Here is a 24,122-nt window from a genome sequence, read left to right as displayed (position 1 = left end):
ACAGTAGCCTGTGAAATATCAGCAAAGTAATTTGATATTGGGGTTTTCTCTTGCTTAGATCATGATCCTTTCCTTAACCCCAAAGAAGTGGGGCTTCACAATGATGTCCCTGGGAGGCCCATTTGGAAGGGGGGCCATTAGGGCTCTATGGGACCGATCCAATGCAAGCTTATGATCCTGTGCATCAGGAAGCAAGGAACGCATCAGTTCCATAACTGCTGCATGGGTATCAGTATAAGACTCAGGAAGGCCTCTAATCCGAAAGCTGTATCTTTGAGACCTATTTTCCAAGTCGCTGATTTTCTCCAGGGCTTCCTCCAATTCTACATGTAAATGAGAAATCTGTTCAATATTCTGATTGGTTCTGGATACTGTGGCGTCCAGCTTAGTTGCTATAGTATTGATATGATCACCAGGATCTTTGAAATCTTGCTTAAACTCAGTGGTGATATGCTTACTGGCCTTCTCTAGGCCTTGATCCAGCAGAGCAGAGAATCTCGCCAGTATGATAGGGTTGCTCGAATATTCGGATTGAGGCTGCTGGGAAAGTTGGGAGGAGAGGGCCTGTAACTCAGGGCTAGCGATAACACTACTTTGGCTAATAATAATCTCTCTCATGGCCCTTTCTAATGAGGAGCTGGTAGATTGTGGAGAATCAGTGGACATATGGTTGTATAAAAAATGTATGGTTGTATTTCCTATGGAGGTGCACACTATTCCTGATAGTTTCCTGGGCCATTATAATGGAGCAGGAAGCTTAGTTAATTCCCTGGATTATGTGCATTGAGTTTACATGTTCTTGACATGTATTTACATGGCTTTCTTCCGGCTAATCTAGCTATTCTCCTACAGCCAGAGAACACACTGGTAGTAAGTGATTTACACCTAAACGTTAAGATCCCTCCAGGCAAGGACAGATAGACTTTATGTGTATATCCACTTTGCCACCAAACTAGGATAAAGCTTGCTTTAAATTTGTTTAAAAATATTTAAATAAAAAAAAAGAAATTGCTGCTTACATTTTACTTGCTCTTGTCTTCCCCCTTCTAGGTAATGTTAAAGCGGAACTACAATGTATGTGAGCACCACAAACCAAAAGCAATATTTAATGTATTTTTAACATTCAAAGCAAACTCATCCATCCATCTATGTCTCCATTGCTTATGTTGTTGAGAAATCACAATGTGAAACACCCCATGGCATTTCTGGCCTTGGCCATCTTGAGTTATGGCAGATGACTCATGTAGCATTTACTTCCTGCAATCCATCTGCCTTTAGCTCAGGCATAAAGGCAGGAGGATATGCTTAACTGAGAAAACCGCTCCTCTCTTCCTGAAGACTCCTGGGATGAATTACATCATTTGCCTAGGCATGGAAACTAGGAAGTAACTAAAGAAATGTAAAAAAAAGTTTAAAACAAGTAAATATGATATACTTTCATATATATTTACTAATGCTAGCAGCAAAAGGATTTGAAAAAGTCAATGTTGATTGAAAGAGTGAAATTCCACTTTAGGGAGGGGGCTGTGGAGCTGTGTTTACCATAATTAACAGTACTGGTGGATCTCATTATCACTTGTAATATACACTTGAACACTGTCTGGGTCTAACAATGGGTTAAAGATCTAAGGGCTTGAGTAGTGCACTAAAAGACCCCTGATATCCCATTAAACAGAACATGTCACACAAGTACTCCTCCCCCCCCCCCCCCCCCCACACACACACACGCACACACCAAACCTCCTTTTATATTTTACGAAACAAATTGGGTAGTATAATGCATTTGTGCGCCCAAGAATTAACGTCAGTGTATTTTTTGCTGAAATTTTGTGCTTGAAAAACCATTTGATAAACTGCTGCTTTCATTAGACCTACCACATTTTATTTATTTATTTCAGGTACTTATATAGCGCCATCAATTTGCGCAGCGCTTTTACGTATATATTGTACATTCACATCAGTCCCTAACCCTAAAGGGGCGTACAATCTAAGGTCCCTAACTTACATTCCTACATACACATAATAGGGCCAATTTAGACAGGATCCAATTAACCTACCAGCATGTATTTGGACTGTGGGAGGAAACCAGAGTACCTGAAGGAATCCCACGCAGGGAGAACATGCAAACTCCAGGCAGGTGGTACCTTGGTTGGAATTCGAACCAACAACCCTAGTACTGCCAGGCGGAAGTGCTAAACATTTACAGTAGCCACTGTGCTGCCCATATTATCATTTTATAAAAAATGTGTGCAAATTCCCCCACAAAAACGCATCTGGCGGTGAAAGGGTTAAAACCCTGCTGACTGTCAACACTATCAGTGAAATAAGTATGTTGGACTCATAGTGTTACGATTATGCAGATAAGCTGCAGCCATTTATGTTATTCCTTATAGCACATAAGTGAAAGCATGAGATCATTGAATCTTCCAGTACAGGAAAATTATGTCAAATATTTTAGAAATGCTCAGGATAAACATACAGCTATGCCAAGAATGATTACAGGACCAGAAATAACTTGGAAGCAGACAGACAAATGAGAAATCTAGGTGGATCTAATAATATATATATCTGCTTTCTGTATATAGAATGATTTGAAGTTCTATAAATCATGTATGTCAGTGTAAGAAAACAATTCCACTAGAAGTCTGGGCACTATGTCTTTCCTCTCCATAACACATGGAAAGTCTCTTCTCTTAGCAAATCTTGTTCCGACACTCCAAAGCCACCAAGGACATTTCACTTTTTTGTCTGCTTTCATTTTTTTCTGTTGCTGTGTGTCAAACTTTTCTTTAACACAAGAATGATTACGCGTGCCAATTTCTGCCACAGAGTGCCCTCTGCTGGAAGCACATTGTTCCCAGCGACATATCTCCTGTATCCTCCACCAGCTACATTATCTCACAGAAGTGAGTACACCCCTTACATTTTTGTAAATATTTTATTATATCTTTTCATGTGACAACACTGAAGAAACACTTTGTAGTGTAGTGAGTGTACAGCTTGAATAACAGTGTAAATTTGGATATGACGCTGAGCATGTGCACTCAACTTCTTTGGTCGACCATGGCGAGGCCTGTTCTGAGTGGAACCTGTCCTGTTAAACCGCTGTATGGTCTTGGCCACCGTGCTGCAGCTCAGTTTCAGGGTCTTGGCAATCTTCTTATAGCCTAGGCCTTCTTGATATAGAGCAACAACTCTTTTTTCAGATCCTCAGAGTTCTTTGGCATGAGGTGCCATGTTGAACTTCCAGTGACCAGTATGAGAGACTGAGAGCGATAACACCAAATTTAACACACCTGCTCCCCATTCACACCTGAGACCTTGTAACACTAAGGAGTCACATGACACTGTGAAAGGAAAATGGCTAATTGGGCCCAAATTGGACATTTTCTCTTAGGGGTGTACTCACTTTTGTTGCCAGTGGTTTAGACATTAATGGCTGTGGGTTGAGTTATTTTGAGGGGACAGCAAATTTATACTGTTATACAAGCTGTACACTCACTACTTTACATTGTAGCAAAGTGTCATTTCTTCAGTGTTGTCACATGAAAAGATAGAATAAAATATTTACAAAAATGTGAGCGGTGTACTCACTTCTGTGAGATACTGTATATGCCTGGTTTTCTATTGGATGAACAAGAAACTATGACATGCCTGCTAAAGCTCTTAGTACCACCACTGATGGAAATCCACATGGGACCTACCTTTGACATACACTATCCAGGTATTTACCATATTATTTCACATGGACCTGGACCTATGTTCACTTCAAACAACCAATGGGAAGTTGTTGGGTTTTTTTCAAATTCCCTTTTATGTCACTGGATGGATGCATGATTTGCCAACAGGTTAACTTCATATCAACTCACTTCAATTTATATTTAATAAATCAGGCAATCTTTTTCATAGGGGTATATTTATCATTGGTTCAACTAAAAAATTTACCAACATTTGACCATTATTTCAGTCAAGATTAGATTTTCCACATTCACTCCATTTAATGGTCAGTAAAATCAGTCTGTATATGCAATAAAGCATGCTCGATATACTAATTGTGGAACTCAAGGGGTTAATCCTCTGCACTGTGTAAAAATGCTGTTTGAGCTTGACTTCTCTGTTCCTCCCCTTCTTCCAGTGTCCCCCTCTTATCTCCTGATAAGACATATTGTGTGGAGACACTCTGCACATGCTCAGTTTGGTGTATATTGCTAGAGAAATTGATTTTTTTTTACCTGGGAGAGTGTATGTCATCAGCACAGGGCCAATCAGCACTGTCCAGAAAGAGGTCAGGGGTTCTTCATCCTTCTAGAGCAGAAAGAAAACACCTCCTACAAGCTTTAACCAGTGCTCTGCTGGACACTGATAGAAGTCACAAGACTGCTCTAACTGCTGATGAGAAAAGGTATTTAGCAGTTTATATTTACTAAAATAATTGGACTTCCATGTAGTGTGTACTGTGGGAAATCAGATATAGTGAATGCAGGGTCCTGGAATTAGTAACACTTTAAGGTATATTATATTTACTTGTTTTAAACTTTTTTTTAAATTTCTTTAGTTGGTTTCTGACGTAGGCCAAAATGATGTCATATATTTCATGAGTCTTCCTGGACATTTATTTTTTCATCTGGGGGAGGAAGGGCCTGAGCTGGGCAGCTGCCTGCATAGGCAGATGGATTCCAGAAAGTAAATACAACATAAATGATCTGCCCTTAAGGCCCGTTCAAGCTAGAATGAGGTGAGGGAAACTCCCATTCCGTGCCGGTTTTCATCATTGCATTCAAATCGTACTGCCCTTGTGATCTTAGCGGGTGTCAATGCAAATTTAACGACATCTCAAATGCAGGTTCCAAACTTTTTGCCCACACCAGATTGCATGGTACAAAAGTTTCCAAACGTACTGCGTGAACTGTCTTTGGTGCAGTGCGGTGCAAAATGAATGGGCTGAAATTGAACTACACAGAACTGCATGTGAATCGCACAGGAACCACAGCACAATTCAAAGCAGTTCCTAGTGTGAACTGGCCCATACTCAAGATGCATGCAAGCAGAGTACAGCTATAAATGTCCATGTGTTTGTCTGCTGCTGCAACAAACAATTGGCAGTCCTGCTGGATATTTAATGTACATCCAGCTGCCTTCCTAGATCTATACCCAGTTACAGAAAACATGGGTTTAGCAAACACACTTATCTACTGCTTGACCCTCATAGGGCGAGGATGTGCTTTTTGTTTTCAAAAACCTACCTTTCCAAGTTGTTCACCTGAACTGCTGACAACCTTTGTTTTCACCTTCAGTTCTACAGTTTACGTATAAAACACCTTTAGATGAGCACGGACACACACACACACATTTAAAGATAAATTCCACGCATGTTCTATTTTTACATATTTACATTGGTGCAGTTTGGACCAATGTAACAAAGTATACACCATACCTGTCCAATGCCTTTGGAAGTTGGAAATCACAGAAGTAGACACCACTACTTCAGTGACCTCCAATTGCTTCCAGGTCTCATGCTGAGTGGCTGGCCTGATGCATTCAGAACAGGAGATTGGCTACTCGGCATGAGTGCCATTCAAAGATAGTTCTGCATTTTTCTGAATGAACTGCCCCCGTCTCTCAACCAAGCTGGACCAATGTAACCATGTGATGACCTACCATACCTGCAATTCCTCTTTAAGAAAGTAACACCTAGCTTGATTTCTCTCCTTTTTCCAATCAAAGCTAAACAGCGTGAATGGAGGAACCTCCACTGCTGGCTATTGTAACTACATTACCTACAGTGTACATTATTAGAATGGAGCTCAGCAAGGATACACTGCTTTCTTTCCTTTCTTATTATTGGGTAAATAGTGGCTGGATAATCTCATGACTGTATAATATAACAGAAAATAATATCACATAATATAGCATAATATTTTTCCATTGATTTGGCGTATTAGAAATGTTGCAGTTCAAACTCTCTGCATACTATGTGTGACCTCTGGAATGTTTTTTTTTTTTTCTTCATTGAGCTCCGTGCCTGGGAAAGATGCCAAGTTACAAGTCATGTAGATTAGAGTAGATCAGAGAAGCAGGATTGAGTTGCTCCAAGAAACAAGTGAGAAGAGGCCATTCTCAGACACAAGAGAACACCAGGGTTCGCAGAGTGTGAGATGGGCTTCTCTTCATTGATCCAATGCTTGTATTCATCTGCTACCAAGCCTTGACTCCACAATAACACCTCTAAGCATTTAACTCTCTCACTAGCAGAGAAAACATCTAACACCGCTATCTTGAAGAAGGAACAGATTCCTACCATAGATATTCAATAAACATACTAGAGCGTCTCCAATAAAAACGAATGTTTAAATCATGTTACAATGTAGTATGAATATAATGTCATTATCATATACATTATGAAATGAATATAAGCTGATAAATACTCACGTTATGTTTTTACATTAGTTATTTGCATACCAAAAATAAATACATTGTCACTAAAGATAATGTCTACCCTAGGAATTAAGTAAAATACTAGCCATTACTGACAATACAGTTCTACCCAGATTTGTTTCCCCATTAACAATTAAAACATTTCCTCCAAGGTCCCTTAACCTGCAAATTCTGAGGGAAAGCACTGTTGCAAACTCTTACCAGACACTTAATTACATAAAGCAGGTACAAAAATATAATTCTTTGGACAAGAAGTATATTAAATTGTACCTGCACTTCAAAAAAACCTTGTACACTAGATCAGAGTTTCAACTTTTTATTTCGTCAAGGCACCCTTTAAAACTATGGACAATCTCAAGGCACCCCATTCTAAAATGTAAAAAACTATTTTAACAGTTTTACATAATTCAGCAACATCCACACAAGTAAGACACCCAAAGCTAGAGGTGATTTATTCTTCCAAAGCAAATACACCTTTGTACACTGGTACTGCCTAGTATTCCAGTGTTTCTCTCTTCCCTTAGTTCTTCTTTATCACTCAGCTAATGTGAAACCAGCGCTGACGGAAAGGGACAGAGGAGGGTCAAACAAAGATGCTGTGCTGGTGACTGATATCCTCTTTAGCAACTGTTGATGTAATTGGTTGTTAAAATGCCGGCGGCTAGAAGATCTTAATGGTGAACAATGATAAACCTGTGGCTTGGTGTAATATAAAAGGCAGGCTTGATCCACCTGTCGCAAACGTGCGCACCAGAGACTGACGCAGTCTGCCATTTTGTTAAGAGTAGCATGTTATTCCCTCATTCTCCTTCCCCCTCCCTTCCTGAGAGGAGACGTGGCCAGTGTGTGTGTGTACTGTTTATGGGTCACTGGCCTGCAAAGGCATCTTTAGCTAGGTGCCGAGCTGTCTGTGAAAGCTGTATCCTTTCTCACCTAGGAAGAGATAAGGCCAGCTTTCCCAAGAGAATTGGAATCTCACTGACCAAAAGTACCTGTGTAATTTCACACCTCGTAACAAGATAACAGAGCCTTCCCAAGATTTGAAAGCTACTCTGAGCTAATAACCTAGCTCATCGTAGGTGACAGAATTAGATGAACACTTCTCAAAGCAATTTTTCCCCTATGTCTCATATCTTGGAATATGTAAGACTTACATAAAAACTGGACACCTCGTCAGTTTGATGGGTCACTCGCTTATCTTGGACCATCAGGGAAGCCGAAACATAGAACTCGTGAACCGTGCAATATATAATTTCATAATTCATATCTAAATAATCCCCAGGCTTGTCTGCATAATAATATACCCGCGGGTGGACTGTCGCTTGTGCAGATGGGAAGTTATGGACCAGAATATGAATTATGAAAGATGTTGGCTCCAGTTTAGGGTTCCGCCTGACGATCCCTTCCTAAACAGGGGATTGGTCTTTTACTTTAGAACTACCCCCTGCTGGGAAACTTTAAAACAGGCTGTCAAACCTAAGAGTAGAGTTGAAGAATTCTCCCATCTTTACCATCTAACATAGGGAGATCAAAAAGCACCCTTCTGCTCAGAAACGTGATCTGCTTACACCCAAGGCTTAATGGCAAGTACCTTAACCCTTTAACCTCTCTCTGTTATCTCTTTGCTGTGCGGTTATGCTCTGTATATTTATATATATATCTTAGTTACATCTTTTTTCTGTAAATATTTTTACTGCACCTGTTTGACCCTTTTAGTAATAAATCTCTCTTTCTGAAAGTGTTGAACTGTTTCTATAGCTCTTAAATGCAATTTACGAATCCCTGCCATTGAAGAGCCGCCACAGTTTGTTTTAACCCTGTGTATAACAGGCCTGTATTATGACCAGGTTATGCAGTTGATTATATCAACCATTATAGCGTTATAGCTGAACGTCGAGTTTCCTCTTGCTCTGAATAAAAAGGAGGTGGTGGCAGTGTGAATGGTTAATTGCCTAATTAACCTGACCCAGTAACAATCGACCCATGCTGCTGGCACGTCAATCTGTATCGTTGTGCAGGGTGCAGCTGAGTGTGGCATTGTTACGCACGTCACATTGCGGTTTTAGGTCGGCTAGCCCTTCGGTCACGAGTTTTGTTGAGAAGGTCTTGGATCTGACGCAGTGATCGTGACATATTAGACGTCGCAATCGTGGAATTGTCGCATGTTGGTGGCGGCGATCTTGCGATCGTGACATCACCCACTGGCTTGTATACAATTTTTGGGAAATTTAGAGGCATTTTGCCAAGGCACCTCTGAAGAAACCTCAAGGCTGCTAGGCTGGTTGAAAAAGGCTGCACTAAATATTTCCACTATGAAGCCACCATCTGGGCCTGTAGACTGCGGTCCTCAAATTCAAAGTGCAGAAACCAGGTCATGGGAACCCATGCAACTTCCACTTTACAAAGGGTCAAGCATAGGCAACCCTTCCTTTGGACTGCTGAATGCCTCACTCAGCCTGCTGCCTGCATTGCACTCTGGCATGTGATGTTAACTCAGCAGTTTGTTTTAGATCTTCTGCACTGATGAGCTGCATATGTGCAAATTTTCCTAACTAGTCTGCTTGGATATCTTTTGGACAGGATGAAAAATGCAGTGGTTGAAGGCCTGCATTGCTTGATGTACTTGGCTTGTGTACAATCAATCAACCGCAAAACACCCCCCGAACGTGGAAGCACTGACTGGGCTAAATACTGAGACAGATACTGAGCCATGGGGATCAGAAAATAATTGCGTAACAAGGTAATGGAACTTTATAAAGATGGAAAAGGACATATAAAGATGTCCAAAGCCTTGAATATGGCAATCGGTACTGTTAAATCACCTATTAAGAAGTGGAAAGTTCGGGGATCTCTTGATACCAAGCCAAGGTCAGGTAGACCAAGAAAGATTGCAGCCACAACTACCAGAAGAATTGTTCGGGATACAAAGGGAAACCCATAGGTAACCACAAGAAAAATACAGGCTGCTCTGGAAAAAGATAGTGTGGTTGTTTTGAAGGAGCACAATATGGCTAAACTGGTAACCCAAAACACCCATGCATGTCAGATTTGGTCCTGCAAGAAGAAAAAAAAATCTCTGGCGAAGCATTCTACTAACAATCTTTTCATATAATTTCAACTGTTAGCAAGGTAAAAATAAGTTTTTTTTTTCCTTTGTAACACTGAAGACACTGAATTGTGCATTTGAGCAAACAATTTACGAGTACCCATACAAATTGCAAATATCGTGGTTGATATAGGTAAATGCCCATTTATTCTGCTGGGCTACCAAAGTGCACACCCAAGTGCAATTTGCCACTTTTTACAATTATTTCTTGAAGACATATACATTTATTTTACATATAGGGAATGAGCCACTTTGAAAGTTTAGTAGGAAATGCAAACAATTTTATAAAGCCACATAGAGAAAACCCTGCACAGCAAATACCGAAATTATACAATGACCAAATACAAATGTATATAATAATACAATAAACAGTACTGTGCAAACATTTTAGGCAGGTGTGAAACAAATGCTGTAAATGAAGAATGCTTTCAGAAATAGAATTGTTAACAGTTTATTTTTATCAATTAACAAAATGAAAAGTAAATGAACAGAAGAGGAATCCAAATCAAATCAATGTTTTGTGTGAATACCCTTTGGCTTCAAACCAGCATCACTTCTTCTAGGTACACACAGTTTTTGAAAGAACTCGGTAGGTAGGTTGTTCCAAACCTCTTAGAGAACTGATTACATATTGTCTGTGGATGTAGACTGTCTCAAATCCTTCTGTCTCTTCATGAAATCCCAGACAGACTCACTTCCAGGATTACTTGTTCTTTACGCTGAAGGTAGTTCTTAATAACATGGGCTGTATGTTTAGGGTTGTTCTGCTGCAAAATAAATTTTGGGCCAATCAGACACCTCCTTGATGGTATGGCATGATGGATAAGTATCTGTCTGTATTTCTGAGCATTGGGGACACCACTGATCCTGACCAAATCTCCAACCTAATTTGTAGAAACACAGCCCCAAATTTGCAAGGAACCTTGACCATGCTTCACTGCTGCCTGCAGACGCTCAATATTGTAATGCTTTCTAGACCTTCGGCAAACAAACTCCTGTTACAGCCAAATATTTCACAGTTTGACTCATCAGTCTAAAGCATCTTCTGTCTTTTTTCTGCACCCGAGTTCCTATGCTTTAGTGCATAGTTGAGTTGCTTAGCCTTGTTTCCACATCAGAAGTATGGCTTTTTGGCTGCACTTCTTCCATGAAGACTACTTCTGGCCAGACTTCTCTGGACAGCAGATGGGTGTACCAGAGTCCTACTGGTTTCCATAAGTTCTGTGCTGATGACGCTGTTGGACGTCTGATTTTGTAGGGAAGTAAGCTCGATATGTATTTCAACTGTTGCATTAAGTTTCCTTGGCCGACCACTGTGTCTGCGGTCATCAACGTTGCCCGATCAATGGTATCCTCCATGCTGAGAAATACAGGCAGATACTTATCCATCATGCCATACTATGAGGGAGGAATGTGATTGGCCCCAAATTTATTCTGCAGCAGGGCAATGCCCCAAACATACAGCCAATGTCTTTAAGAACTATCTTCAGTGTAAAGAAGAACAAGGAGTCCTGGAAGTGATGGTTTGCCCCCCCCAGAGCCCTGAGCTCAACATCATCGGGTCTGTCTGAGATTACATGAAGAGACAGAAGGATTTTAGGCAGACTACAAGATCTGTGGTTAGTAATCAAAGATGTTTGGAACAACCTACCTGCCAAGTTCCTTCAAAAACTGGGTGTACCTAGACGAATTGATGCCGTTTTGAACCCAAAAGGTAGCCACTTCAAATATTGATTTGATTTAGAGGTTTCTTCTGTTCACATTTTGTAATTTTATAAAAAACACTATTAAAATGTATATTTTTGAAAGCATTCTTACTTTACTGCATTTCTTCACACCTGCCTAAAACATTTGCATAGTACTGTACCTTAGCTCATAAAAACACTCAAAAGGATACGCTCACCTTTTTAAAAAAAAATAATGAATGCACATCTTTTTGCAGGAAAAAAAAGTGCAGTTTTTTTTTTGAAGCCTGTAAAGCATTGTACCCCACGATTAGGAGATCACGGGTGCTTGTCAGTGTATCTATCTGCTTGTACCTCATACGGACAGGCAGATACACACTGACAGGAACAGACAATTAACTACCAGAGCATTCAAGAGTGCCATGGTAGTTCATGGAGAACTACAAGCCGACAGCTGCAAAGGCTATCTGTACTTGTAGTTTCCCATTCACAGAAGTCTGTGAATGAATGACGGGGGCAGGTGAAGATTGATCAATTGCTCTCACTAGAGGCATCAGAATGGGCAACTGCTGCAGGTGTGGGAACATGTTACATGTTCCACCCAAAAAATGGTGAACTCATCCTTTAAAAACATTAAAAGATGAGAATGTTTGTTTTTAAGCATTTTTATTGGCTAGGGTGTATCTTTAGTAATTAAGTTTACTTAAAGTATAACTATTAAAGGCATTTTTTTTTAGTTTTGGATAGAATGGGAAGATTCAGTGGTAGGGGTGTTCAACCTCTCCATTTGCCATGTTTGGCATTATCATCAAAACTGACGTTAAAGAAAATCCAGAATGCTGGGTTGTAACCAGAACAGGAATAGAGGGGATATCTTCCAAAGGCAACAGTATTTCTGGTGACAAGCAGGAATTTCCTCATTTTGGAGGGGTTTCCTCTCACTTCCTGCAAAAGGACATAAAGTTAAGGGAAATCTACTCAATGGATGTAGCAAAAAACATTACAGGGTTTTACGTATTCCCTGTCAAAATGAAAAAAAGTCTTGACTTAAGAGAAATTTTAAGCAAGTACTGAGTAACTTCCTCTTTGTCTCTGTATCACAAATCAAACTGAAAGTGCTAAGGTAGTCTGGACTCTGATTGCTTACTGTTACATCCTGCTTTCTGTATAGTAGAGACAGCAAGGAGCCTGCAGTAGGCATGTTGGAAATACCTCTCCTGCATAACCACATATAGGAAAAGAGGGTTCTCAGACTACTGACAAAAATGAATGAGATATACTGATGCAATGCAGCAAAGTCTGAATGAAAAACATAATGACATGGAGCACACCAGCTGAATGCCATGCATGCTACTCAAGCCTTCGTTTCCAATTTTTGAGAAATGCGTACTTTAAATTTCTGGAAGATCTGGAGGCCAAAACCAGCATGAGATGACCTGACCCTTATAATTTTAATGTGTATTATAATCAGATATGTTTTAACCACTTTGAAGAAATAAAATTAAATAAAAAAACACAACCTCAGCTTACCACATCCTGAGCAGTGGTAAAGTCAGGTATGATTTTTGTTCTATGACTGATATGCACTACTGTGCTTGGTAATCTTATATTCTATTTTCTGCAGAATAAGCAATTATCTACATTGTGATAAATGATATTTGAGGGTTGTATCAAGTGCAAGTATGCCTTGCATAGTTAGATTTTTGCTTTCATTTAAGCACAGCTTTTAGGGCTCAGGGTACTCAATATATGATCTATTATACCAGTATACTTATTTATGGCACCACTCACACATTAAAGGATAAGTTCATCATTTGAACAAAAATGAAAAAAAAGTACATTTTTCTGCAGGTGAATGCACTGTTTTGAAATAGTGACAGCTAGTATGAGGAACTTCTCCCTATACTGCTGTCACAGGGAGGAAGAGGGGGATTGGGCAGTGGCTGCAGCAGTAAACATTTGTTACATGTTCCACCCTAAAAATGGGTGGAACATGTAACGTTCTCAAAGGTGAACTTATCTTTTAAGTTGTATCATTTCCTTTATAATAACTATTTTTGTATTTGTTGCAGTTGTCATCATTTAGGGAATAAAACATGGAGACATTTCACAGTATATTGCTTTATCCCTGTTTTCTTGGTTCCAAATCAGAAAGACCGAACTGTGACCAGGGAAGAATATTTTGTCTGCAACCATCACTCTACTGAGCAAAAGAAGGATCTTCGAGCAATGATCTTACCATATAGCCAAGGGAACATTCAAGGAGATTTCGAAGACAAATAGCGACACAACCGCCGTAAGAACCTTCAATACAAAAAGGAAAACAATATATATTACTAAAATGATTTTAGAAGACAGATCACATGACTATTTAGAATGCATTACTAGCAATTTTTATTATTTTAGAGAAAAGTTAGAGGAAGAGTTAGATTGGAGAACATACTACAACAAGGAAAGACAGGAAGTTCAGCCCACTGCAATAGCATATATGGATATACAGACAAGAGTAAATACTAGATTGATTTACTTTTTATTTCAGGTACTTATATAGCGCTGTCAATTTACGCATGCTTTACACACACACACACACACACACACACACACACACATATTGTACATTCACAATAGTCCCTGCCCTCGAGATGCTTACAACCAGAGCTTTGTGAGGCCTTAGGCAGAACTTAGACATGAGGCCCCATTCACGCCCATCTGTTTGTCCGTCTGCAAGCTATGCAGCAGGTTTTCCCAGATTGAGATCCTCATGCGGTGGATAGAAGGGGTGATGTGCGGTGCGCAGACACAACATCATTCCTCATTGACTGGCAGAGCTCCAGAAGTCTTAGGTTACATGAGAGGTGAGTGTGACAGGGCTTTTAATGTTGCCTGCGCACAGCAGCATTAAGGTGTCCTGTCACCTCTAAAATAAAGTCACGCTGCAAAACAGCTGCTTGGCCGTCGCAAGGCCCACTTAAGTCAGAAAGGGGTCTTAACATTGCCTGAGTACAGCAGCATTAACCAGTTCAGCAACAGAGTATTTTTTTTTACATTTTTCACATACATGTAAAAATCTAAATTTTTGGCAACAAAATTACTTCAACCCTCAGAACATTATATATTTTTGAAAGCAGAGGCCCTGTAGAATAAAAAGATGACATTTGCACAATTTTATGGTACATCATATTTGCGCAACTGTTTATTAAAACACAGATTTTCAGGAAAAAATATAATAAAATAAATTTCAGTGCAAAAACACACAATAGAATACCCATTTTTGGTTAAAATATAAAAGATGAAGTTGCATCGAGTAAATAGATACCAAACTTTCCATGTCTTAAAATTGTGTGCACCGTCAATATTGCCAAAAACTACAGTGTCCAAAAATCACCATAGATGACGCTTTAAAAGCATTTATAGCTCATCAGGTTAGAGTTAAAGCGGAGTTTCACCTAAAAATAAATAAATAAATAAAAGTCAGCAGCTGCAAAAACTGTAGCTGCTGACTTTTAAAATACAGCCACTTACCTGTCCCTCGGTCCAGTGGTGTCCTCACCACCGCTGGTTTCACCAGCCGTCTTCTCTCCCTGGTGCCGACATCTTCAGTGTGGGCACCTGGCTGTGACAACTTGAGGCTTCACAGCCAGGTGCCCACTGCGCATGCGTGAGAAGCGCTGCGCTTTGTGAATGGCCCCGTAGTCTTCTGGGACCTGTCACGTGTTGTTCTCGCTCAGACGTTTGCAGCGATATGTCACACGTGGTGCGACCGCGGTTTACATATGAGAGCACACCCTGAGCTTATGTTTGCACAGGTGTGCGGGGCAACATGGGTTATGGTATTTTTTTTTCATTGTAATATATTTTATTATGATTTAAAATATTTAAAAATTTTTCTTTTTCTTTATTTTTACTTAACTTACTTGCTGCTAAACCTATGTGATAGCAGCAGGTGACGGGTACTCTTTATGGAGACATTAGGAGTCTAATAGACCCCAACATCTCCCCTGCCTGTCACACCATCTAGCCAAGCACAGATCAGCTTGGTTAAATGTGTCCCCTGGCTGTACTGGCCAGGAAAGGGTGTATCTGAAACCAGAAGCAACATCACTTGCATGTGAGATCGAGGCAAGGATTTGCCTCGGTCTCACATCGCTCTCCCTCTCCTAGCCGGTGGCAGTGTCCCCAGGCTGTGGTAAGAGCAGAGATCCAGGGAACCAAGGGAGGAGGGGGGGTGGTTCCACGCTGCCGGCTCCATGAAAGTGATCGGCAGCTATGGACCCTAGTGCTGCCAGGTGGGAGTGCTAACCACTTAGCCACTGTGCTGCCCAATGTGCATGCACATCAGCAAAACACATGGTAATATATAAAACTGCCTTTGAACTGCATCGCAGAGCAGAACACAGGTTCCGCCATTGCTATATGTTGTGATAACGTGTGGCAAAGTGCTATTTTGAATGGCACCCCAATACACTGAGCTAACATGCCACAACATATTTTTAAAGCGACAAAACACACAGCTGCGAACCATCTATGCATTGTGGTGCTGGGTGTGAGTGTCTCTGGGAGAGTAATGCAGGTCTGATAATACCTGCAGTGTTTATTTTGAATGAGCACAATGCACCACAATGCACACTACCACATAAAATACATCACATTAACACAAATGCGATTACACACTGCAATGTAGAGGAGTTGTCTGAATAAATCTTATTGTCCTAGGTCTATACACAAATGTTTACACCAGTGGTCCCCAAACTGTGGCCCTGGAGCCGGATGCATCTGTTTGTTTGCCTTTATTCAGCCCTTGAGGCATTACTCCTGCCACTGACACCAACAATGCGGCATAATTCCTGCCACCGACAGCAATAATGGATCACTATTCCTTCCAAAGACACCAATAATGGGGCATAATTCCTTCCACTGACACAAATGATGGGGCATAATTCCTTCCACTGAAAATAAAAATGGGGCAGTATTCTCCCACCAACACTAACTATTTCTACCCCTAATACCAAAGATCAGGCATTGTTTACTTGGCACAGTCCAGCCCCCCTAAAGTCTGAAGAACACTAAACTGGACCTTTCTTTAGAAAGTTTGGAGACCCCTAGTTTAGTCTTTTAAGTATAACTTATTACCAATTCTGTCTCAGTTTCTCAAGCTGGGAAGTTATTTCGTCTTCAGGAATAGGATTGTTGGTCGTCTAATATTGCGCTGATGTAGTATTAAGTCTATTTGGTACAAATAGCACTTAGATGTAATCCTCATTAGATGTGAATGAGTTATTCCCACATGTATTATTGTGGTCAAAAGACCAATTTCTTGCATACAGCAGACTTCCTGCTGAGCACACTGCAAAGCAATGTTTTGACCTACTGCATGTTTTCTCAAAGAAAAATTTGAAGCTGCAAATACATATATGAAAACTGTTCTACCTTACAAAGTATTTGTAATGGTCCTTAGTAAGTACTGTGATCCAAATACCCAAGCTCAACCTTCTACCCTGGTCTTGGACTTGTCTGCAGACAACACAACTTATACAGCCTGCTGCATGAGAAATCTATTGCCAAGCTGAGCACCATCACCATGGTTGTGCAAAGCCATATATAAATACTATTTTCAGAAAGTCATTATTTCCAGAGGTTCCAGTGCTATACTGTAGACACAAGCAGCATTGAGAAATAGAAGCAGTCTCTTTATAATGCCTATATTACAGCGGAAGTGTTCTCTGCTTTAAACTGCTGCTTACAGGTCCTCTTTAAAAATTGGAACTAGGCAAAGGAAAAAAAATATATTTTTGTTTAATCAGCTCCTGTTGGGACCTCATTTATGTGGATAGAGACATTTGGGTTTTTTTGGGGGTTTTTTTTCCCATTTCAGCTCACTGGTTTTGCTCTATGACAAAAAAAAAGGGTTTTGAGTTTGGATACCATTTAACAGAAATATTTTACTGCGATCAATTGGCATGATAAATGTTAATCTAAGGAGCTGTTGCAATTATCATATTCTGATTTACCTGCTTTTTTCTATTACAGTTTTTTGCCTTGCTAATATGCAATATCTGTACTTTATAAATAGGTTTGAATATGTATTTGTTCCAACCCTGTCCACTAGAAAATCACATTTCAGCCCCCCAAAAAACCTCCTCATTTGCATCTAAGCTGCCCACGTGGCATACCTCAATGCAATTTTATACACATAGAGTAAGACAAAAAAAATCTCAAACACCTAACTCTACTATTCATGTACCAGCACTGCTTTCTTGAGTGATGACCAGTGATCCAGTGCTGTAGCCTGTGCCCACATGAACCAGTGATCAATATTTTACATTGTCGTGCATCTAGGCAGTGACGTGGGCACCCCAAGAAGAACCCTCCTCCAGTGAAGTGAAGTTAGAAGACGTAGAACGTGGTGCACTACATGACCACAGCCTACGTAAAATAAGGGAGCTTATAGCTTAGAATAGAGTAACATGATGATTAGTTTGGTGGTGTGTGCAAAGGGGGGGTTAATGTGCAGAATTTGGTTTTAAAATAATGTAATTAAGTATATGCAACCCCAAACATTAAAACTCCTATATGCTTAAACATATTAAAGAAATTTGAAACAAAATAATACAGGGCGATTCTACCAAGGTCCATGCTCAGGCACTTTCTGTGATCACTCATGAGTATGGGTGTACAATATGCTGTATTCAGCTGCATAAAGAAAAACATGAAAATTGGAAATCAATCCACAGTTCAATTTTGACAGTATTTTAAGCTGTACTCATGTATATGTTGTTACACTGAATTCAGGGCCGAGACGCAAACAAGTGAGTAGCCAGCAGCAGTGACAACTTTGCATTCAGTCATTCTGAACGACTAAAGGTCAAGATTGTTTTTGGCATGTGTCACTACCTACACATTGTTAAAGAATGCATCGCCCTGAATAAGTCACTCATGCAGCATAGGTGCAGAAGGACCTAAGCTTTCAGTCATTCAGAATAAACAATGTGTAGGCAGTGGTGGCGCATGCGCAGAATGACTTGCGCATTCTAACTCATACAGACATGTGTGTTGTGATGGAAGTCACTTTGGGTGGGGGGGGCCATGGGACCCAGCTCACTTTGGAGAGGTGGGGAGACGCATCTCAGCTCCCCATATCCCTCTTATGTGTAAATCACCCTGTGCCTGTTAGGGGTACTGGGTGATCTGTCCTAATATTGTGTGGGCTTTGTCTCAAACTGTGTGGACATGTTTTGGAGATAGGTGGGGTGAGGGTTGTTGATTGTTTAATGTTATGTGGCTGCATCCCATTGTTCTATTGTTTGTCTGGCTTGGGAGCAAACTATTATGGGATGTATGTGTTTATGTGTATTAGCTTGGTGGGGGGTGTCACCAGCAGCCCTCCCTCCTGATGGGACTGTCTGCTGGTGTGAAGTTTGAATAACTGTGTGTCTCTTGTTACTAAATGTAGATTACTCCACCCTGTGTCATTATGCAGGGAGGGGGATTGTCCCCTGAGTGTATATATCTTGTATCTGTGTTCAAATAAAGTAGTCTACCTCCTGCTTTACTTCAAGACTGGTGTCGTCTAGTCTTGTATGGTCGGCTGTGGTGTCTGTTGTCGGTGTTCAGATGGGAAAGCAGTATTCTAACGGAAGTATTCAAGCACAGTCTGGGTCAGTTCCGTTACATGTGTGTATGTCCATCTGAGTTGAAATGCAAGATGGACCACTTTTTCTGGAGTATCTTGCAGCTGGCAAGATCTCGTGTAAATTTATTACAGCCATGTGCATGGGACCATTTCAAGGTCCCAATGCTCCTGCCTTATCAACCTGTTATATGGGCTGCTGAAAATACAGAGCCAGTTTCAACACACATTATGCGGGCATGATCCATTGTTATCAGGAAACCAGCCCCAAAGACTGCCATGCAGCCATTGTTGAAGTGCACATAGACAGGATGCCGCTGCAAAAGGGGCTGCAGGAAATCAGCAGCACTGCGATACAACAGAAGGTGAAAACAAGTATTTTATTTAAAAAAATGTCCATGGTCATCCAGTTAGGATTTACATCTATTTTAGTGTTTTAATAAATACTAAATGCAGGGATGATTTCACTTTTAACATATAATACAGAAACTATGCAGCAGTATTTATGTCCTTTGCTTTGTTTCCCATGTTGTGTCTTTCACAATGAGAAGAATGTTAAAAAGCATCCTATTTTGGTCAGAAATATTTTAACTTTGAATAGGGTTCAAAAGAATGAAGGTTCACAATGAGTGGCCAGGGAGTATTCTGGTCTCCTGTGTCCTTGCACGACTTCCTGGCTGATGCCAGTTCACAGACAGAGACGGGATCACAGGTTCAGCTCAGGGAAGATCATGTGCCTACTTGTTTAGAAAACACAATAAGAAAACTTGGCACACGAGACGTGGACGGAGAGATTTCACCCTGTCATTAATAAGGAGAGTTGCCAAAGAATTGTCCAGATTTTTCCACTAAAATATTTGCACAATAGTTCTCTGAACTGTTTTGGGGAGTATCTACAAAAACACAATCTAGGGAGTATCTACAAAAACACAATCTATTTTTATTTCTGCTTAAGAGAGTTAATATTTTCTAACAGATTTTTTTTGCCAGGAAGACTTTTGCATCTACCGATCAAAGCTTACATTTTTCAATATAAATCAAGTATTGGACAAACTTCAGATTTCTAAAAAGTTGAAAGCAAATACAAGGCTTGCAAGCTAACAGTTGATACTGTATATGGAGCTACATGAATTTCTCAGCAGTGTCTGTAAATAAAGTTTTTGAAATAGGAAAGCATAGCCGTCCTGCAAATAGCCCCTCCAATGCGTTGAAACAAGAAAGGAGACCATCATTTGGTGTTGCAATGGCAATGGCTGCTGGTCATAATAAGGGAATGGCAATCATTATGACTAATGTACAAGCACTGGGGAGACAAAGGTTAAATCCCCCTTTCTAATTCTACAAACAGCTGGGGAATCTCAGACTACAGTCCCATCAGTTCCCAGTACAAAAGCAGCTGGACAGAATTTGAAACCAATGGGCACTCTGCAGGCATTACACACTATATTGCCAAAAGTATTGGGACACCCCTCCAAATCATTGGATTCAGGTGTTCCAATCATCTCCATGGCCACAGGTGTATAGAATCAAGCACCTAGACATGCAGACTACTTCTACAAACATTTGTAAAAGAGTGGGTCACTCTTAGGAGCTCAGTGAATTCAAACGTGTTACCGTGATAGATTGCCACCTGTGCAACGGTCTGCAGTCAATAGCTAAAGACCTCCAGACTTTGTGTGGTCTTCAGATTAGCACAACAGTGTGTAGAGAGCTTCATGGAATGGTTTTCCATGGCCGAGCAGCAGCATCCAAGCCTTACATCACCAAGTGCAATGCAAAGCATTGGATGTAGTGGTGTAAAGCACTTCGCCACTGCACTCTAGAGTGGCGGAGACATGTTCTCTGCTGTGAAGAATCATGCTTCTCTGTCTGGCAATCCGATCGACATGTCTGTGTTTGTCGGTTACCAGGAGAATGGTATTTGACTGACTGCATTGTGCCAAGTGTAAAGTTTGGTGGGGGGGGGGGGGGATTATGGATTCGGGTTGCTTTTCAGGGGATGGGCTTGGCTCCTTTGTTCCAGTGAAGGGAACTCTTAAGGTGTCAGTATACCAAGACACTTGGGACAATTTCATGCTCCTATCTTTGTGGGAGCAGTTTGGGGATGGCCCCTTCCTGTTCCAACATGCACGCCAGTGCACAGAGCAAGATCCCCATAAAGACCTTGCTTTGTGAGTTTGGGGTGGAGCAGCTTGACTTGCCTGCACAGCGTGCTAACCTCACACCAACATAACACCTTTGGGATGAATTGGAGTGGAGACTGCGAACCAGGCCTTCTCGTCCAAAATCAATGCCTGACCTCACAAATGCGCTTCTGGAAGAATGGTCAAACACTTCCATAGACACACTCCTAAACCTTGTGGGCAGCCTTCCCAGAAGAGTTAAAGCTGTTATAGTTGCAAAGGGTGGGCCAACTCAATATTGAACCCTACGAACAAAGACTGGGATGCCATTAAAGTTCATGTGCGTGTAACAGCAAGTGTCCCAATACTTTTGGCAATATAGTGTATGTTATAATGCTCCTATACACAACATTTGGTGTGAACAGGTACATTAACCCCAGATCCAGTCTAATTATTTAGACTTTTAATAGAGTGGGGAAGTGTACGAATTTCTGTTTGTTTTTTACAGCCATCTGTGCTCCACTCTCACTTTCAGTCCCTGTGCACCAGGACAAGAAATAGGGAGGTCAGTGTCACCAGTAAAGGAAGACAACGATAGCTATAAAAACCTACAGACATTCTAACCTTACCTAACTATACTTATACTACAGTTTCTCCTCCCATTGGAAAGATTTTTCACTTTCTGTTCCTGTGAAACCTGTTGCTAGGACATGAAATGAGACAAAATCTCCTCTGAAGTTATACATACAGGAATAAAAACTTAATATTGAATAAAAAAGTGAGAACTCTACTCCAAACCGGGAGGGTAAAGCCTTGTGGTACATAGAAATACGTGGATGGTTGGTTCTTCATTTAAAGATGGTTTGATTGTTGCAATTATAGCTGATGCTTTTCAGGAGTTTTAATATATACCCTACGACGATGAAGGAGATGAATTAAAGTGGTTCTAAAGTCAAGACATTTTTTTACCTTAATGCATTCCCTGTATTAAGGTAAATTATTTCCCACTACTTGCTCTTTCCCGTGTTTCCCTTATGCTGTAAAACAGAGGAAACTGTAGTTAGGTGAATGAATCCATAAACTCCAATTAAATGTTTTATTTAAATCTGCTAAATACATTCCGTGCATCAAAACAAAAAACGTTCACAGTTCATTTTCTATGGAAAGCAGTCGCAGCCTGTGTAGAAAATGCATTCCCCTGCTAGAATGCTACAGAGAAAGACCCTTCCCTTCTGCGTGGAAGAAGTGGTCTTTCTGCAGAGGTTCAACAAACCCCTTATGGAGTCAGACCAGAAGCTCTGCAATCAGCATAACTCATACTCCCTGCTTATTCCCCTGCCAAGCAAGGGGACAGGCTTTATTTTCAGCAAACATACTTTTCTACTCAATTTGTGGCTGCTTTCTAAGGAACCTGAATGGTAAAGCTGGCCACAGATGGATCAAAATTCGTCCAGTTCTCAAGTTGAAAAAAAAAAGTGAATACCAGCTGGTGAAAAATGTTGTTCCTACACTATTAATATAAAGGGCATTTAACTATGCCCAAAGAATTACCACATTCTTCAAGCCAAAAAAGAACCGGTCATTTTCAGCAACCAGAGGCACAGGCAGGGCTTTTTCTTTCTTAAAGTGGTATTAAAGTGTTACTAAACACACAACAGTAAAATCAGCCTGTATATGCAGTAAAGCATGCTTGTTATACTCAGTGTGGAACCTAAGGGGTTAATCCTCTGCATTGTGTAAAAACACTGCTTGATCCCGACTTCTCTGATCCTCCCCTTCTACCAGCATCTCCCTCTCATCTCCTAATAAGACATATTGTGTGGAGTCACTCATGCTCAGCTTTCTGTGTATTGCTAGAGAGGTTTTTTGTTTCTTGGGAGAATGCATGTGATCAGCACAGGGCCAATCAGCACTGTCCAGACAGAGGTCAGGGGTTCTGCATCTTTCTAGAGCAAAATGGAAACTCCTCCTACAAGCTTTAACCAGTGCTCTGCTGGACACTGATAGACGTCACAAGACTGCTATATACTGCTGATGAGAAAAGGTATTTAGCAGTTTATATTTACTAACATAATTGCACTTCCATGTTGTGTGTACTGTGGGAGACCGGATATACTGAATGCAGGGTCCTGGGTTTAGTAACACTTTAAAGATTTAGCTTTTTTAAAACAAAAATAACAAACATGTCATACTTACCTGCTCTGTGCATTAGTTCTGCACAAAGCAGCCCCTTTTCTCTTCTTCTCGGGTCCCCTGCCAGCACTCTTGGACCAGTGGCCCCATAATAAGCTGCTTACTATGGGGGCACTGGTGCATGCTCGCTCTCGAACCCGGCTCTATGCATCCACAAGACACATATAGCCATGGCTCAGCCCTGTCCATCATTCTCTCCTAATTGGCTCACTGGCTGTGATTGACAACAGTGGGAACCAATGCCTCTCGCTGCTGTCTCAGCCAATGAAGAGAGGGAGTCCTGGGACAACCGAATAGAATGCATGAAAGTAAAAAAAAACCTTCTGCCTCAGAACCACTTTAAAGCACATAAATAATATCATACAATTGCTTACAAAAGAGTGTCCTTTATGAAAATAACGCATGGCCAATATACTCCACCAAGAGGATATATTTATTGAATATAGATTTATAGTCAGCAGATTCAATATTTTGAATTACATACAAATTGGAAGAATTGTCATGCAAAACAAAAACATCTTCACTCATGGACTTTCTAGATCTCAGCTAAAGTTCTGCACTGTAAAAGTAGCAAACGCAACACTTGTTTGAGCACAATTTATGTGAACATTGAAAAACTTAAAATTATCATGAAATTATTATTTTTTATTTTTTTGGACACTTTAAATCCAATGTATTTAAATTTGTCATTCTGTTTTGGAGATACCAAATCAGGCCATTATAATAAATTTGTTATGACAAGTTCACCTTTGGGAACATGTTACACATTCCACCTAGTTTTAGGTTGGAATACTCAACATGTTCCTGATCCTGCAGCTGCCCCCCGATCCCTCCTTCCCCTGTGACAGCAGTACAGGGAGAAATTCCCCCCACTAGCTGTCATTTTGTAAAAACAGCTCGGCCGCACAGGGCTCCGCTCACACGGCCACGTCATTTATTCACAGTGTTCCGTG

At 40.6% G+C, this 24,122-nt stretch overlaps 1 protein-coding gene across 1 annotated transcript in view; it reads right to left on the bottom strand.

The window, feature by feature from the left end:
• SLC35D4 (solute carrier family 35 member D4) overlaps positions 1–24,122 on the bottom strand; it is a 176,509-nt gene that overhangs the window by 19,061 nt on the left and 133,326 nt on the right. Inside the window, exon 14 of the mRNA XM_089675740.1 lies at positions 13,466–13,530. Coding sequence (XP_089531866.1) covers positions 13,466–13,530 — 65 coding nt within the window. The remainder of the gene's footprint in view (positions 1–13,465; positions 13,531–24,122) is intronic.

Source organism: Staurois parvus, unplaced genomic scaffold, assembly GCF_062004578.1.
Source record: "Staurois parvus isolate SC_StPar_1 unplaced genomic scaffold, SC_StPar_1.0 ptg000157l, whole genome shotgun sequence".
NCBI classification, from domain to species: Eukaryota; Metazoa; Chordata; class Amphibia; order Anura; family Ranidae; genus Staurois; species Staurois parvus.
This window is presented reverse-complemented; position numbering and strand designations above follow the sequence as displayed.